At 37.7% G+C, this 16,898-nt stretch overlaps 3 protein-coding genes across 3 annotated transcripts in view; 1 reads left to right on the top strand and 2 right to left on the bottom strand.

Moving 5' to 3' along the window:
- The window catches only part of LOC143913042 (uncharacterized), a 253,269-nt gene that overhangs the window by 167,904 nt on the left and 68,467 nt on the right, over window positions 1–16,898 (top strand). The gene's annotated exons all lie outside the window — the stretch shown is intronic.
- LOC143912989 (dipeptidyl peptidase 9) overlaps window positions 1–16,898 on the bottom strand; it is a 557,546-nt gene that overhangs the window by 511,539 nt on the left and 29,109 nt on the right. The gene's annotated exons all lie outside the window — the stretch shown is intronic.
- On the bottom strand, window positions 6,623–15,799 carry LOC143912990 (uncharacterized). The gene is made up of 7 exons (XM_077432478.1): window positions 15,757–15,799; window positions 12,771–13,172; window positions 11,916–12,019; window positions 11,673–11,830; window positions 9,567–9,641; window positions 8,708–8,823; window positions 6,623–8,622 (listed from the first exon to the last, which is right to left on the bottom strand). The coding sequence occupies exons 1-7, from the start codon at window positions 15,757–15,759 to the stop codon at window positions 7,105–7,107; spliced, it is 2,376 nt and encodes a 791-aa protein (XP_077288604.1). The 5' UTR covers window positions 15,760–15,799; the 3' UTR covers window positions 6,623–7,104.

The following is a 16,898-nucleotide window of genomic DNA, read 5'->3' as shown; positions in this document are numbered from 1 at the left end:
TTCGTCTTCCGAGGAATTAATGTGTGTATTCATATTTTGAGAAGATGGTTGAAGTGAGGTTGCGCATCGCTTGGTAGGTTTGCCATATGTTAAATGATGTCAGGGTTACAAACCATAAAATATTAAATTTACCATAAATTGAAAAACAATTTAAAAAACGCATTCACTATTCACACAAAATCACTATCTTTATTATTCCCATATATAAATATCAAGAAGATTAAAATAATTTAAAAGGTCAAAATAAAATAATGAAATATTGTTTTTTAAAAAAATACTACTTCTGGTTTACGAATTCTGACCAAAACCTTAGCCACTCTAAGTTAGTACATCTATGTATATATAAGAATGTCTGTCTGTCTGTTTGTCTCAAATAGGCTCCTAAACCACTGAACCGATTACGATGGAACTTTCAGGATTTGTTTTATGCATGTCCGGGAAGATTACTGTGAAAAAAAATCGCCCAAAAATGGGAACGAGCAACGCAATAATTTCAAATTTGTTCGCTGCCTGCGTTTTTCCGATAAATGGGAACGGGAACGGGAATTGCATGAGTTATTGTTGAGTGGTGCTCGTAGACCGATGGTTTACTAGCGCAGATCACCTGATCTCTCGTTCCCGCCAAAATGGCCTCTGCGCGCGCACATTAATACGGGAGGAAAAGCCTGTTCCTCTTGTTCCTGTTGTATCCTGCTCGCGCAAATTAAGTGAGTATGTACCGTTTACCATGCACCATTTTTTTTTGATCTTTCGATTTTCGATCTTTGCCTTCCGATATTTGCGTTTTCTGTAATTTAATATTGTCTCGTCACGGAGACCGGTATTCAACACACCCCGGCCTCCAAGAGTTATTGTAACGTGGGAACATGAGAGAGTATCCAATGTCTGTGGATTCGTGGGTGAACAAAACAAACCCCGGATTAGGCTATCGGGACTCAGTAAGTGCCCGCCGGAGTTCTCACAGACCTGGGCGAATTTGTGCGTTAACAATAGATTCGCCAGGGTAGACCTTTACGTGCCTAGACAATATACACATTAATGGATCGGAGAAGCTGTGCTGTGCAACTTGTCCTTTATATGGAGGTACACACGGTAGACCAGATATTCTGGAGTGAGTAGTGGTTCCGAGTAGACCTCTGGGATAGTTGAATAAATGCTGTGAAGCGACTTTGACCTTTAATTTGGATCCTGAACCCATCATTACGCAACATTATTATTATATTTAGTTTATCATTTGTATTATCTATGTTTTTTACATGGACGATAGGGATTACACTATTCTCCCGATCGTCTGGAATAAAAATTATTATTATTCTTACCATCAGAAGTCTCTCGGTTTGTTAAGTTGTTCAGGCCCATGGACTTGTTGGCAAAACGCCGATCGGCGTTGGTCAGCATTCAAAGCGGTAATGGGAATCGCTTATTCTTTAACCCACTGTGAACAGCCGTGAAATGACACATTGGCTGCGTTCACACCAACGACATCACTTACGATATTTTCCATAACCAGTTTCTAAATAGCAACCACAGGTTGCAATATGGGAATTGGATATGGAAAATATTTCAATTAATATCTTTGGTGTCCACACTAGCGATATTTCCATATCCAGTTGCCATATTGCAACCTGTGGTTGCTATTTAGGAACTGGATATGGAAATATCGGTAGTGTGGACGTAGCCAATGAATTCGACTGGATTCGAAATATAAAGGAACTTGGGATAGCCGATGGAATCACCGCACTGTAGAAGGTATATGAGAAAATATTTTCATTTTTTGTTTGTTTGTGAAAAACAAGAGTTTACTTGTTTCGCATTCAATTACATATCAAATACACGTATTAATAAATACATTAAATATTACCAAGGAAAATGTGCAGATGAGATTCACAAAATGATTTATCACCATGATGATAAAACAGCATTCAAAATTACAAAATATACAAACAACGATTGATGCTTTTTACAATTTGTAAAATTCGTAAGGCAACACTGCATAAATTATACATTATACATACATACATATATATATATATATATATATAGGTATATTTTTTAACGTTTTTTCTTTGCAGTGATTATATAAAAAGGCTGATGAACTAAAAATTATTTTTTTTCTACATATACAGTATGTACGTACGTACGTGTGGTGAATAAATTAAAGATACATATATTTAATTACAATATAATCGCTAGTTTTACGCAACTACGTAATTATGTTTCTCTTCACATACACAATAATAAACCTGTCTAATTTTGTGACAAACAATATGCATAGGTATTTATTTAGGCTGTGGCTATTTGCAGGTACAATATATCTGCGAATTATTGGCTATTTGCAGTTACTATATCTGCGACAGGCGCAAAGCCTTCTGCGCATGCGCGTGAACTTATAGTCCGATTATAATTTCTTACATTTAATGTATGCTAGACTTGATTGAATTAATAATATTAACTAATTTGGATTATATTTTTACTCTACGTCACTTTACGAGTTCGATCTAAATTTTGAGAGGTTTAACCGCTTAGCTGCCCAAAGCGCCTTAAGGCGCAAACAGCCGTATCTATTATACGCTCAGCGCGTCTAAGCGGTTAAAACAAAATTTTGGCAGTAAACACGCTGACAGTGACAGTTCACGCGCATGCGCAGAAAGCTTTGCGCCTGTCGCAGATATAGTGCCTGCAAATAGCCAATAATTCGCAGATATAGTAACTGCAAATAGCCACAACCATTTATTTATTATGCGGTAGAGGTGGATTAACCGTTTCAGTACCCTGCGACTCGTCGAAACTATCAACATTTTATTATTTTTTTGTTAAATACATACATATATACACATATTGGAAAAATTTTACACCGGCGCTTTTGCAAAGGCCAATAAATCGACTTTCGGGTACTGAAAAGGTTAAAAAAAAAAAAAAAAAATATATACATATATATATATATATATATATATATATATATATATATATATATATATATATATATATATATAATAAGCCAACCTCATTCGAAAGAAATAATCACAACTTGAAAACAACCGATAAATAATAGCCTTATAACTAAAATTGAGTTCGTTTTTTCATAACCACGGTATATATGTAAATACATCGGGTCTTATCGAAAAGAAAAAACACTCATCTCACTTGAATCCACCTCTAAGATTGAGTACACCCAATTTGGGCCTCACACGCCTCCGAAAAACTACCCTTAATTTTATGCGAAAGAAACTATCATAGACGTATTAAAAAATGGGTCACCTAAATTAGACGCAGTTATGCAAAAAGGATCCAACACTCCTGTCGCCCGTTATCAAATTATATTTACAACCCCTACCCCTAGCATTTCGCATTATGAGAAATCGTGCTATGGGAGGGACTATATATGTATATGTAGGTGCATTGGTCAGCTATTTGCCTTTTATATTTTTGAGGTGTTGACTTCCACGGGGTCAACTCATGCCCTAGAACTTTTCAGTCAAGAACTTTTAGTTATAATGTGTGATTTAATAGACATTTAGTTTTTGTCATATGAAATTCCTCCAAATCCTCAGATACTAGCTCCTTATTTTTAGACTATGATCCTTTAAAGTCGTTGTATGACATCAGTTAGACACTATTTATGATGGCAATTGGATTATTACGCACATTGTGATCGCCCAAAACAATTTTGCCATGAAAATTGCGAATACAGAATACTTGACACTCTTTGAGTTCTCGTTAGTATGATGGACTTTTAGGCTGCCAGATGTTCCGTTATAGTGACTTTTGGGCGAGCGCTTTGTGGGCAATAATCACCGAACCATTTATGATATGTATCTTGAATAGCACGCACAGCAACAAAAAAATCGCGATTTTTACATACCAAGTAGGAAACTAATCTTTACTAAATACATGACCAACTGAATTCGAATATGATAATGATTTATATTTGTTTCCCGTTGTTTTTGGGATAAAAGCGTTTAAAAAAAAAGCGCAATTTTTACAGATTTTTGTCTTTGGCGGTCTTTAACTCAAAATGTAGTATAGCTGTGCCAAAAGTGAGTTTCGCTAAGTGAGATCAAATGATGCGCTAGAGTAGGAATCTTCAGTCCTCATTTCGCTCTTGCACCATGCATATAGTCTTCAAAAGCTCAATTTTTAACTCAATTTAAAATCATTTAGCGCTCGAATTAACGCGTTAAGGCAAAACAAAAATAAATATTGGAATAAACAAACAAAAACGTGGTTAACCGCTTAGCTGCCCAAAGCTCCTTAAGGCGCAAACAGACGTATCTATTATACGCTCAGCGCGTCGGCTGGGTGTCTAAGCGGTTTAAGGGGAAAATTTGCGAAAAAACTCATACTGCAGAAAGTGTATTTTTGACTTTTAAAATTCGCTAGACAATTAATCGTAGGTATTTTAAAGTAATAAAATTCACAATCAATAAAAAAAAACTCCTGACTATTAGATATTAACACTCAATTTTAGCACATCGGTATTAGATTTTAAGTTGACAGACTGCGAAAGCCAATAAACTGTAAAAATTGGGCATTTTTCTAAGCGCTCACATCTCAAACACAAGGAGAAGCCAAACAAAATTCATTGGGTAAATTTAGTAGATTGATTAGACTCGGCTCCGGGAATATTTGGTTGTTGCTCAGTGTTATCAATCACGTTTGCATTGAAAAAAGACTATATTGTACAAAATGTATCACGTACATATATAAAGGGGGCGAAGAATTAGTCTATTCATATTGGCACAGCACAGACCGGCAAGTAAACAGCAGTACGAAAAGTATTCATTGGTACATTCTATATGGGAGCATTCATATTATATATTCACGCATTTATGTATATAGAGAATGTACCGAATACTTTTGCTGTTTACGTGCACTTGCCAGTCCGTGCTATAGACCTTCAATTGTACGAAACGTTGTCGACACAGGTTTGATCCTTCTTTGCAAAACTGCATACGTTTGATTCACAAGATTAAACGTTTTCTAGAGCACCGTCATTCTCCGGTAGTGCGTGATCGTACACCGATGACATACCGGCATCGGCACGCGCAGTCTGACGACTTGTCATATATTATTAAAGTACCAAAATGTCAATGATAAATATATATATGTTCAAAAGTTACTAAAATTATCATAGATCAAAATGCATTCATTAATGATAAATTATCACACTATATTTGAATCGTACGCGCATTCGTCATCATCGTATCTATATATATATAATATAATATTACAATTTTTCAAAATACCTAAACATTATTGTAGAAATATGACTTTTAGTTTTTAATTATGCTATTTTTTATTTATACTTGAGTTGCACACTTTCGTCGTCAATATTTTCAAACGGGGCGGAGGCGGCACCACTCTCACACGACTGGTACCTTGAAAATTAGCACTTTAAGCACGCGGTCGAACATTCTTTCATACTTGAATGTTGTTCTACAACACCTGGATAGTTCAAACTCATCCTTCAAATGAGCCAAGTGTGCGTCCATCCAGTTCAAGACAATGTATCGAGACATCTCGTACATCTGAGAGTGACACTTCAGCTTTAAAAACTGACTATGCGGCACAATGATACTATGTACATATATTAGTTTGCTATTATTACTGAAAATGTGTGATTTGAAACGGTTCTGAAGAATTTGGCTCATGCCTACCCCCATTATTGGCACCATTGTGATTTCAATTTATATTTGTATATAATACATATGTACACTAGGGTACATCGAAAGCATTCAATGTTGGAATTTGAAAGCAGCTCAAGTTAGCAAATATATTCTGTATCGTTGGGAATCCGTAAAAAAAATAATACAATTTAAAAAAAAATATTGCACTGCCGTCATCCCATTCGTAAATATTACCGATTTTTGAAGGTTAAATATTTTTATATTTTTTGTACTTTTGATCAATTTTGAAAACAAAAAACCCAATTTAAGAAAATTATTTATTTAAATGACAATTTGAAATTTAAAAATGAATTTTAGTTGCACGTCGAAGTATTTTCCGAATAATGTATCTCTTCTTAGTGAGTTTTTCGATAATTTCGATACACAATTATTTATTTTCACTTATTTATATAAATAAAATTATTATTTTGAATAAAAACAATAATTTTATTTTACTACCGCCACCTATGTTTAAAACTAATAAACAAACGGTGGATAGACGTCAACGACTATCTCGCCGGGCAGATTTAAAACGCGTCTTACACGATATTTTTGCACCATCGTAATGGCGGAGGATCCATTTACTTATATCGATGACCAAAATGAGCAATATGGCAAAGTATGAAAACGATCGGATAAGAGGCAAACTTTTTCCTGAATTCGTTTACAACGTAAGTGAAACGTAAAGCAAGTACATATGTAAAAAAACAAATCGCGTTTCTTTTAAAATCGATCAAAATAATATTATATTCAACAAATAGTAGACGTGAGAAACGATGTTTAATGTAAATTCAATGTAAAATTATTAATATAAAAATAAATAAATGAGGTGAATTAAAAAAAGAAATACTAAAACAGAGCTTGCATTTAAAAAACCTTAGAAAATCGGCAAAATTTACGATTTTCACAAACTTGAATGGACTAGCAGCAGTGCAAATATATTTTTTTTCATTTTTACGAATTTCTTATGATACATAACATCTTTTCCAACTTGAGCCGTCTTTAAATTCCAAAATTCGCTATTTTCGATGTATCCTAAAGTACATGTTTGGCTATAGTGTAGTTTTGGGGCAGCCTCTATCTATATTCAAGTGTTTATTTTCAAGTTACTAATTGTCCAATTATTTCCGCCCCACCTTTTACATAATATTACTATTAATATATATGTATACATATAAAAAAAAAAAAAAAACAACAAAATCGTAACTACTATATCAACAAACACAAATCAAAGTAATAAACGTTGAAAATTTTTCATGTATTCGAGATGATCGAAGATTACTTTCGATACGTTGATAGTTTCTGGTAACTGAACATACGATTTGTGTACCACTTCGATATTGTTTCAAGAGTATGTATGAAATAGTCAAAAGAAAATAATCAACACTTAGGAAAAATACATCAGATTAAGCATCAGCACCTCGCAAGCGACGACCTATCAATCGTCGTAATCTTTATCACAGCGATCGTCGTGCGTCCAATAGCTCGCCTTCCTCGGCACTTCCATGAAGTCTCTCTTGGACCCTCGACCGCTGCCGCGGCTGTCGCGTCGCCCGCTAGATTTCTTATCGCCGAAATCGCCATCCTCTTCGCTTCTGGCCACCGAATCGGTTCGGCTTCTGTTCGACCGATCATCGACGGGATCCGGAACGACGACGACGACGTCGGTCGGTTTCTTACCCGACCAATTGTTCGCCGTTTTACCGTCCCAATTCTTCTCGTCGGATCCTCTCCGCCTCCAATTCGAATCCTTCTCCTCGGCTTCCTTTTTGATCCAATTCACATCCTTCTTCGCGTCGAACCCTTTACGTTCGCTGCTCAGCCGTCCGCCGTTTCTATTCCAATTCTTATCACTATCGCTGTCCTCGTTCCTTTTCTTCCCCCAAAACGAAACACCCGTATCGTTGAAAGCCTTATTATCTACATCGTCGTCTAAATTTTCATGTAAATTCAATTTATCTAAAGAGCCCAACGAATCGTCTAGATTGATTCGCATTTGGTTCCCGTCGAAATCTTCACTGTTCTGTTCGTAGAAGTTTTGCATTAACATGCCGCTTTTATCGTCGACGGGTTCGTTAGACGCGTCTTCCGCGTTAGCCTGCTGCCGCCAGGAGTTGAGATCGAGCCGACTCGATAAGCTGGAAACGCCGAGAATGACCGGTTCCAATTTCGGAGGCGGGTAGTTCCAAAAATCGCCAGTATCCTGCGAAACCGAAGTTTGAACTTTATCGGAGCCCATCATATCGGAGGTCCTCGGTATGAAGTTTGGCGGCGGCACGCTCGGGCAGAATTTGGGAATTTCAACAGCACTCTCGCTGGAATATGCTTGATTGTACGACATCATCGGCGGCGGTTCCATGAACTGATTCTGATCCGAATCCGACTTGGGCTGCTGAGCTATCCGAGCGCCCGCTCCCAGTATCGGCCTTGGTTTCTTTTCATGAAAACTCTGTACGCTGACATTGTGATCATTCGAAACATCAGAATAATAATCGACATTGGTCGAATCGTCGTAGTTCAACTTATCATCAAACACATCGTCCTTTACCTGATCCTGATGGTGTCTATTCGAAGACTTATCGCTCGAGTCCGATTTAACAGTCTTCCTATACTCTTTCGAAACGCTTTGATTATTGTCGTAGTTACGGTGATTAGTAGACGCTTTGGGTAACTTCTTGACGGGCAGATCGTCCCTGCTTAAAGGTTTGCCAGTGTATCGACAACGCTTCGGCTCGTTCTCCTGATTACTTTCATCTAAATGCTTAGCGTAGAAGTCTTGCAAGTATTTGGGCAAAGGTTGAAATTGGTATAAGCACTGGTCGGCTAATAGAGCAAGCCAAATGCGGCATGCGAATGGTGGTGGATGACGAGAGATCATAAGCTTCCTCGCCGACAAAGATATGCCGTCCAATTCTTCCGGTACGGTATTATGTAAAGGACGACCGTACTGCATCAACTGAAAAGAAAAAAAAAAAACGTCAACATTTCAATCAGTACACATATGTATAGTTAGAAGTCATTATATTGCATTACAAAAATACCTGAACGTTGAGAGTTCGAAGCGACAATGGCGTATTGCACTCCAAAAGGTCGACAAAAACTTGTATGATCAAATTAGCCAGCACTTTCAGCTCTTCCTTTTCCAATAATTTCGAATCTTAAAATTGAAAAAAACATACCATATTAAAACATAGCAAAAACGCATCTTTCAAATTGTTTTATATATGCATTCGTGGGTAAACAATAGAGACCCCGGATTAGGCTAACGGGACTCAGTAAGTCCCGAACAAAGGATACGCTGGAGTTCTCATAGACCAGGACGAGTGCGTTCGACTCGCCAGGGTAGACTACGTGCCTATACAATAGTCACATTAATGGATCGGGGAAGCTATGCTGTGCAACTTGTCCTTTATAAGGAGGTACACACGGTAGATCAGATTATTCTGGAGTGAGCGGTGGATCTCCTGAATCATTGAATAAATGCTGTAAAGCGACTTCCGACCTTTCATTTGGATCCTGAACCCACCCCTATGCAACAATACTATATTGAAAATATAAGATAAAACATTTTGTACTAAACAATAACAATAATTACTAAAAATAATATTGAATCATCAAACTACAATACACATAGACCCATCAATCGATCAATTCAAGCACTACTTGCATGAAACACTCCACATATTTATATATGTAGAACAAGGTTTCCCAAAAGTGGTCTTCCAAACTCTCCCTCATAATTTTCACTATTGTTTGCATATGCATGTAAGTTTGCATATGTATGTAAGTTTCACAAATTTTGATACTACATATAGATTTTAAACAAATACAATGCAGGCGATCGTTTTTAAATACACCACTTTGGGAAATACTTATGAGACGATATAGTAATAGTAATACCGGTGAAAATCTCAGTCAATAGTGTAGATGCATTGAGGAGGTATTGATCTGCACCGTCCAAAGTCAATTCCAAACCTGAAACAACAATCGAAACACATTATAGCAAACGTTAAGATACAACCTTCTTGCCGTCAAAATTGTCCAAGTATTGTCCGAACACACCGAGCATGAAATTTCAATATCACTGTGATTCTCAACTGGGTGTACGTTTTGAAGTACACAAAAGAATATCAAGAAGAATGGTGGAAAAAAGCATTGCCATCATTATTCTGATCGATCATTGCATGGGTCGGTTTCCTATATCTATTCTTTTATGTATGTAAAATATCATTTCTAGTTCAGACAGTGGAAAGAGATGAAACACCAGACGGAGAAGGCATACAAGAATTATTTAAAATGAAAATTAACAGTAGTTAGACAAACTATTGCACCAAATAGATCAATAGTGGTTGAAAAGCATTGCCATAGTTATTTTTGACGATTTCCTATATCTATTTGTTTATGTTGAATATCATACATCTTTAACCAGCAGCTTGGACTAGTGGTTGTTGGCCAGACCTTGGTTTGTGACTTCAGGTCGATCGTGTCCTTTCAGGGTTTGCCAATTTTTCTGATTTTCATTGAAACGGTTCCTGTAAATCGGCATTTCCTTTCCAATCTCTCTTGCAAATTTCAAGTTATTCAGCGACTTGAGGTTCGCCGATTTCTATGATAAAATGCTGCAAAAATTTCTCCATAGATGTCACTGTGGATGATGTTTGTATGAATTCGAATTTTATAAAAATGCTTGTACTAGTTGTATTATTGTATTGTATATGAATTAGTACTCGTCGCTTTGAAGCGATCTGTTAATGCGAGTGCATATATTTGATACACACAGTGTGTCAAATATCTAAAAGCATGTTGTAAATACAAGTTTTTCGTAATTTTTTTAGGGGTTGACGTTCCAGGCACGAGCCGCCACTGGTCCCTAGTAACTATGTATGTGCGTGGTAGACATCATCAATTGATGGCTGTATCCCCAGCCCTTTATCGGATGGCTCTTATTCCAAGAGCTAATCGACTTCTAAATGAAACCGTTGGTGCCGTGCCCCAAATGTGTAATTTCCAACTCATTGATCGTAGGTTATTAGAGATTATTTTACCCCTCTCTCAACGAAGTGGGGTATGCAAGTGCCCCAAGTTTTACTTGGTTTTCAAAGCTATACACCCTATATTTCTTGTATTCCTAGAATGAACTATGAGAAATTTATTTTAATAGATTTTGTATGATTTAGAAAAGGGGTACATCGTAAAAAAATACAATTATACATTTCTACGTTCCAAAGTATGATTTAAAAGGCGGTAGCGATAAATCATGTCTTTGACTGTTCGCTTGCATATTCTTGTTGAACGATGAATCAATGCGAGAGAAAGAGACAGCTATTGTTTTCCTCGCTTTTGGCGCGTGGCTATTGAGTCATGCAGTCGCCTGTTGGCCTTACCTATGTGCGTTTGCATGTCGACGCTTTTCGTTATTTTTTAATACAAAAATAGTCAAAAACATGCTATACGAATAAAACTTTTTTATGGTGATGTATAAGATGATTAATAACATATATATTGAACCCATTTGTATTGAGAAAAGCTGTATTTTGATTAAAAAAGACCCCCGGTTCGGGACACTCGTCCGATCTCGACGCTCCGTCCTTCAAAGGTTAACATATTTGTCTGGTAGCTTGCGCTCATCATTATTTTCATATTTAGATGTGATGTATGAGTGGAATTTTGATGTTTTCTCTTTCATTCGGGCCTCGCGGGAACGTTTTGTATTTATGGCCGGTTCTATATATTGGTGCTGGCTGTGGATGTAAGACATTTCCTACTATGTGTCATCCGCGAACTGAATATTACCAATGACCATAGTACATATTGAACAACTATAGACGTGTCTACATATTAACACAGTATGACAAAGATTGAAATAAACTTCATAAGCACACTTAGAAAGCTTATCGAATAACAAATATATATATTATAATATCTGAGGGGTACGATATTTGGAGTCGAAAAAAGGCTGCAGTATCACACTCATGCTCGGCGAGTCCGAATTATCAAATAGCATACCGTCAACTTTATCGCGCAGAGCTGAAACGAAAATGCTGTGCAATCGGAGTTGGTGAATCTGCACCCGCGAGAACAGCACGGAGCACATCATTTTCGACACTTTGGCTGTTATATTTGTGTCCAATATGGCCGCGGACGCTATGGCTTCCATCGCATTCCTGAAACCCAACAAACACACACATAACATATTGTATTGATCAACATATTTGTATAATATGATGTATATAATGTAGGCGATTGTACCTTAGCGACTTCGGTTGAGGACATTCTTTGGCGAGGACGCCTTCGATATGTTTGAGCTTTTGATTAGTCAAAATACCGTCGTCGGAAGACGATAGCACGTTAACCTGCAACGTTTAAATAGCCACGATCAATTCGATTTCAACGATACAACCAGTACACTGTTCAAATTTCAAAAAGGAGAATATAATATGCAAAAATGTTAAGTCTGGAATGTTTGAAACATACATTATGTTTGTCTGTCTGTCCGCTATACAAAATCTTCAGTTTTCAATTTATAACCATCGAATTTTGTACTCTATATTATACTTTCTAACTTGATTTTCCGAAATATTTTAACTTTAACCCGCACGAGTAAACCTAAAGTGAGGCTTACAACCATTTAATTCATAGAAACACCTTTCAGCTTCCAAAAATAGCCTTTAACCGTTTGCAGCGACTCATCCGTGAGTCGCACATTGACTTGGTTTATACCCCAGCGTCTCTCGGGCGAGACGCATCAATTTCTCATCCGAAAAGTGCAATATTTAACGTTTAAAAACGATTTTACAAGCACCAACTATGAACGAACTTGATTACAAAATGATGATTTTAAGTTTTTCTTTTAACAAAAATGCAACATATTTCATCGAGGCTGCCACTTAATCAATTATGCCATTGGAAGCAATCGTATATTGTTTTATTATTGTAAAAAAATTTTTTTTTTTAAATTGCTGGCTCACAGGTAAACATTGAATATTATTTGATCAAAACCAGCTGCAAAACACTCCTGCATAGAGAATAGCAACCACTATTTGAATATACAATTCAATTCCAAACTAGTATAAATATCCATACAAAATCTAATAACATCAATACCTGTTGAATTAAATAAGAATATTTATCGTCGATTTGCAAAACAGATTGGGTGTTTTCGTCGACGTTGTCGTCGTCGTCGCCGCCGCCGCATCTGTAATTTTGATAGTACGACGGGACGGAACCGGCCGATTGTTTATTCATCAGCGCCGTCTGGCTCAAGTTCAGGTGTTTGGTCGGAGGCGATGTCGCCTTGGCGATCTTCGCCAAGGACGGCGAGGTGGAAAACATCTGATCGGACGCGTTGGTCGGCGGCGATTGGACGTTGATGCTCGTCATGTTCGGAGACGATTTAAGCGGAGCACCGACCATGCCATGACTGTCGTTCGGTATAATCAAGTTTCCCGGCCGTCTGAGGTCCCGATTGCGGCTAGCGTAGCCTCTGCCTCTCCCCACAGGGGTAGTCTGAAAACAAAAACGCACAAATGTTACAAATACATAATATATATCAGCGGCATCGTCATGATCTGAAGAAGGCTATGATAAATGTATAATATAAAATTATTCAATAGTTCAATAAAAATTCTGAATTATCTATTGGTAATGGAATATTTTTAAGAAAAGATAAAAAGTAGCATATTTTAACCCTATGCCCGCGGCAATAAATATAGCGAACAAGCCCTATACGCGGCACCTTTTTCGCGAATTTGGCAATCGAGTGTTCGACCTTAAATACAGATTTTAATATTTACTCAAGTAACCAGATATGTTAATTAACACATAAAGTATTATTTTAAACAATAAAATACATAATATATCTCGTAGTTTTGGATTAATTGTCAAATAATCATTCTTCATAATTGTATGAAGACGTGACGTCACATAGACGAGGTTTCAGTATGTTTCCACAAAAAACAAATTTTTGACTGTTATATATTAATTTTAAGCAAATTGAATAGATGGCATTCAACTGTCAGTAATATATTCAACCAATTTTGAACCTTAAAACAGTTGAAATAGGCGCATATAAGGCTGAAAATCCCATGCAAAGTTCAGAAATTCTATGGAAGACAGCCGCGCTACAGACTTGTCGTCCAAAGCTTCTATAGAAGACGGCCGCGGGCAAACGGTCAATGACGATATTTGAATCTCAAGTGTTCACTTTTTCATTTACTATCACTGAAATTACAGCAAAACGTACTTCATCGACATTAACGACTTGAAATTAATTTTGGTTTCTTCACAGTGACATCTAAAAATATCCCGTGATACTGATGAAATTGAAAAAAAAACAAATATTTTCCGTTAGTTTGTGATATATTCAAGAGGTAGTGTCAAGGATTGGCACTAAACACATACATATATAATAAAATAATCGAATCGGTTTCTACACACGCGATTAAATGGTTAAGAAAACCATTTGTTTATTTATTTATTTAAGTTTGGACCATTGTGGCATTACAGGAATCCCTAAGGCACTACTATGGTCGGAAAAATAATACAGAGAGATGAGAAGAATAAAAATATATGTATATATATATATACAAACAAAAATACATTTATACACAATCATAACAAAAAAACTAAAGCATTATAATAAAATACAAAGTAGGCAATGTCTTGCACCTATAGCCAGTACCAAAACATCCCTGCGAGGCTCAAACGGAATAGAGAAGATCAAAATTCCACTCATACATCATATTCAATTATGAAAATAAGGATGAGCGCAGGCTACCAGACAGATTAAAGGTTAAAGTAATCTCTGATAATCTACTAATCTCACTAAGGTGGAAAAAATCACATTCAGACTCGGCAGCAACGGTTCGATTGAGAAGTCGGATAGCTCTTGGAATAAGAACTGTGCAGGCAGGAGGTACAACCATCAAATGATGATATCTACCACGCTCATAAAGTCCCAACTGTTCCAGCAACAACGGGTATTATTATTAGTATTACCACGCAGTAGCTGGAGAACGAAACGAATTAACGAGAAGTTTCTCCGAAGTTCAAGGGAATTATACCCAAGCATACCCAAAAGGAAAGGAGTGGGATAGAGATATGGGTAATACCCACACTCTTTCTTATATAGAAAACGAAGAAATGCTTTTTGCACATTTTCGATAATAAGAGAGTAGTTTGCTTCATGCGGATTCCACACAATCGCATTATACTCTAGCTCACTTCTAACAAGCGAGTTGAAAAGCAAGCGAGAAGACAAGGGGTTGGAGAATAACCTAGCATATCTCAAGACAAATCCAAGTCGACGAAAGGAAACGTCAGCGACTGTTTTGATGTGGTTGTGAAAGGTGAATTGAGGATCAAAAGTGATACCCAAGTCGACCATAGATTCCACACGCTTCAACAATACGGATCCAATGGAATATCCGCGACAATGATCTTTCTTATAAGAATATAGTTGGAATAGTGCAATAAATTGAAGACGTAATGATTCCTCTACGAAAAGCAATGTAACCTTTAACCTTTAAGGTCAAATATGTGGACAGCTTTCCCCACCGGCTAGTTGATAAACATTAGTATTTACAATCGTATTAGAACAGCGATATCGATACGTTCAACCTGTTGGTGATTTTTATCCCGTCACATAACCTTCGCTGAAAATGTAAATTTTTAGGTTATGTTGTTATATATGTATTGTCAAAATGGGTGTGTATACAACATTCGCTACGATAGTACCGTCATGTGTGCCGATCGCGATGAGACAGGTGAGGTGTGGAGTGGAGTGGAGTGGAGTGGAGTGGAGTGGTGTGATGATGCGAGGATGAGTCACGGAAACGTCATCGGTGGGTTTGAATAGCCGATCGGAAATGTGGTCGATGTGAGGTGAGGTGAGGTGAGGTGAGGTGAGGTGAGGTGAGGTGGGTGGGTCGGGGTGCGGGAGGCGAGGGGGAGGGGCGCGGGGGGTCGTTCGTTGCCGGTCGTTAGCCGTTAATCGTTAGTCGTTAGTCGTTAGTCACTCGTTCGTTCCTCGTCACTCGTTATTCGCTATTCGTCATTCTTTCTTCGCCAGTCGTTATTCAGTTTTCGTTACCATAGTGGCGGCGCTCAACCTCTACGACCGGCAGCCGCTGACTGACGCCGGTTGGCTCTAACACCTCATTTCTCGACTTTGCACTTTTGCTATTGCAAAATACTATTTGCGATTTCACTTTTGCTTCGTTTCGTCGATATAAATCTCGTATTATTTTTATATATGTTTATCGACGTTGAAAACGGTGGATTGGAATTAAGTTTTAATTCAATTTTTTAATTTTGTAATTGGGTTTATAGAACAGGTGGTCGAGTGAAAGGTTTCGACCGTTTCCCGGCCTATGGAAATTCAGTTGAGTTTGAAAGAGGATCGTTTATTTGCGTTCAATTGGTACAATGGTTATTGTATGTACGAAGAGGTTTCTTCGGAGAAGTGATCTGTTTGAACTCCAGAGGCTCACTCTGCCGGTGGAGGTTGCTGCGTTGCTTTATAAACGTTTTGGGTTGAAGTGGGTCGTGTGCACATCTTTTGTTCTTGGTACTCGCGCTGCCCTAGTTATGCTGCGAGCGTGGTTTTATGGGTTCATACGCAGTGTTTTATGGGTTCATACAAACGGTGGCTTGGGAGAAAGAAGCTCTCTTGGCTCCGGAACATCAGGTCATGGATGGGACTCGGTCTCGAAAAGTTATTTCGGCTTGCCCATGATAGGGAAGAATTCGCACGGGCCATAAACGATGTCTGCCCATGGTAGTCGCCTACGTCCGAATACGGATTCGGCATTAGAAGAAGAAGAAGAAGCTCGACGTATGTCCGATAAAAACTTCTTTGTTTGTTTATATTACTCCATAGATGTATAATACATAGATCCGCCCTCACGCTTATACTGGTCTCCCTTTTGGCGCATGCACACTTTCTCTCAGTAGGTAGTTAGCTTCTAAGTAGGAAAGGTCGATTGCGGAGATTCTTGTCGATAGATATGCGGAGATCTAGTCGTCACTAACTGAGGGGTGCGGGGGATTTAACTAGCGGGGAAGTGAAAAAAACGCCGACCGCTGCGTCGTAGGGAAAAAACCTTTTTTTTTCCCAACTTCCCCGCTAGTTAAACCCCCCGCACCCCTCAGTTAGTGACGACAATATCTCCGACCAAAATCACGCGTCAGCGCCCATCTATGTGTATTATATATATATATGTATTACTCGCA

The sequence above is a fragment of the Arctopsyche grandis genome, chromosome 6, assembly GCF_051622035.1.
Source record: "Arctopsyche grandis isolate Sample6627 chromosome 6, ASM5162203v2, whole genome shotgun sequence".
NCBI lineage: Eukaryota > Metazoa > Arthropoda > Insecta > Trichoptera > Hydropsychidae > Arctopsyche > Arctopsyche grandis.
The sequence above is the reverse complement of the archived record's forward strand: the minus strand, read 5'-3'. Positions and strand labels throughout refer to the sequence as shown.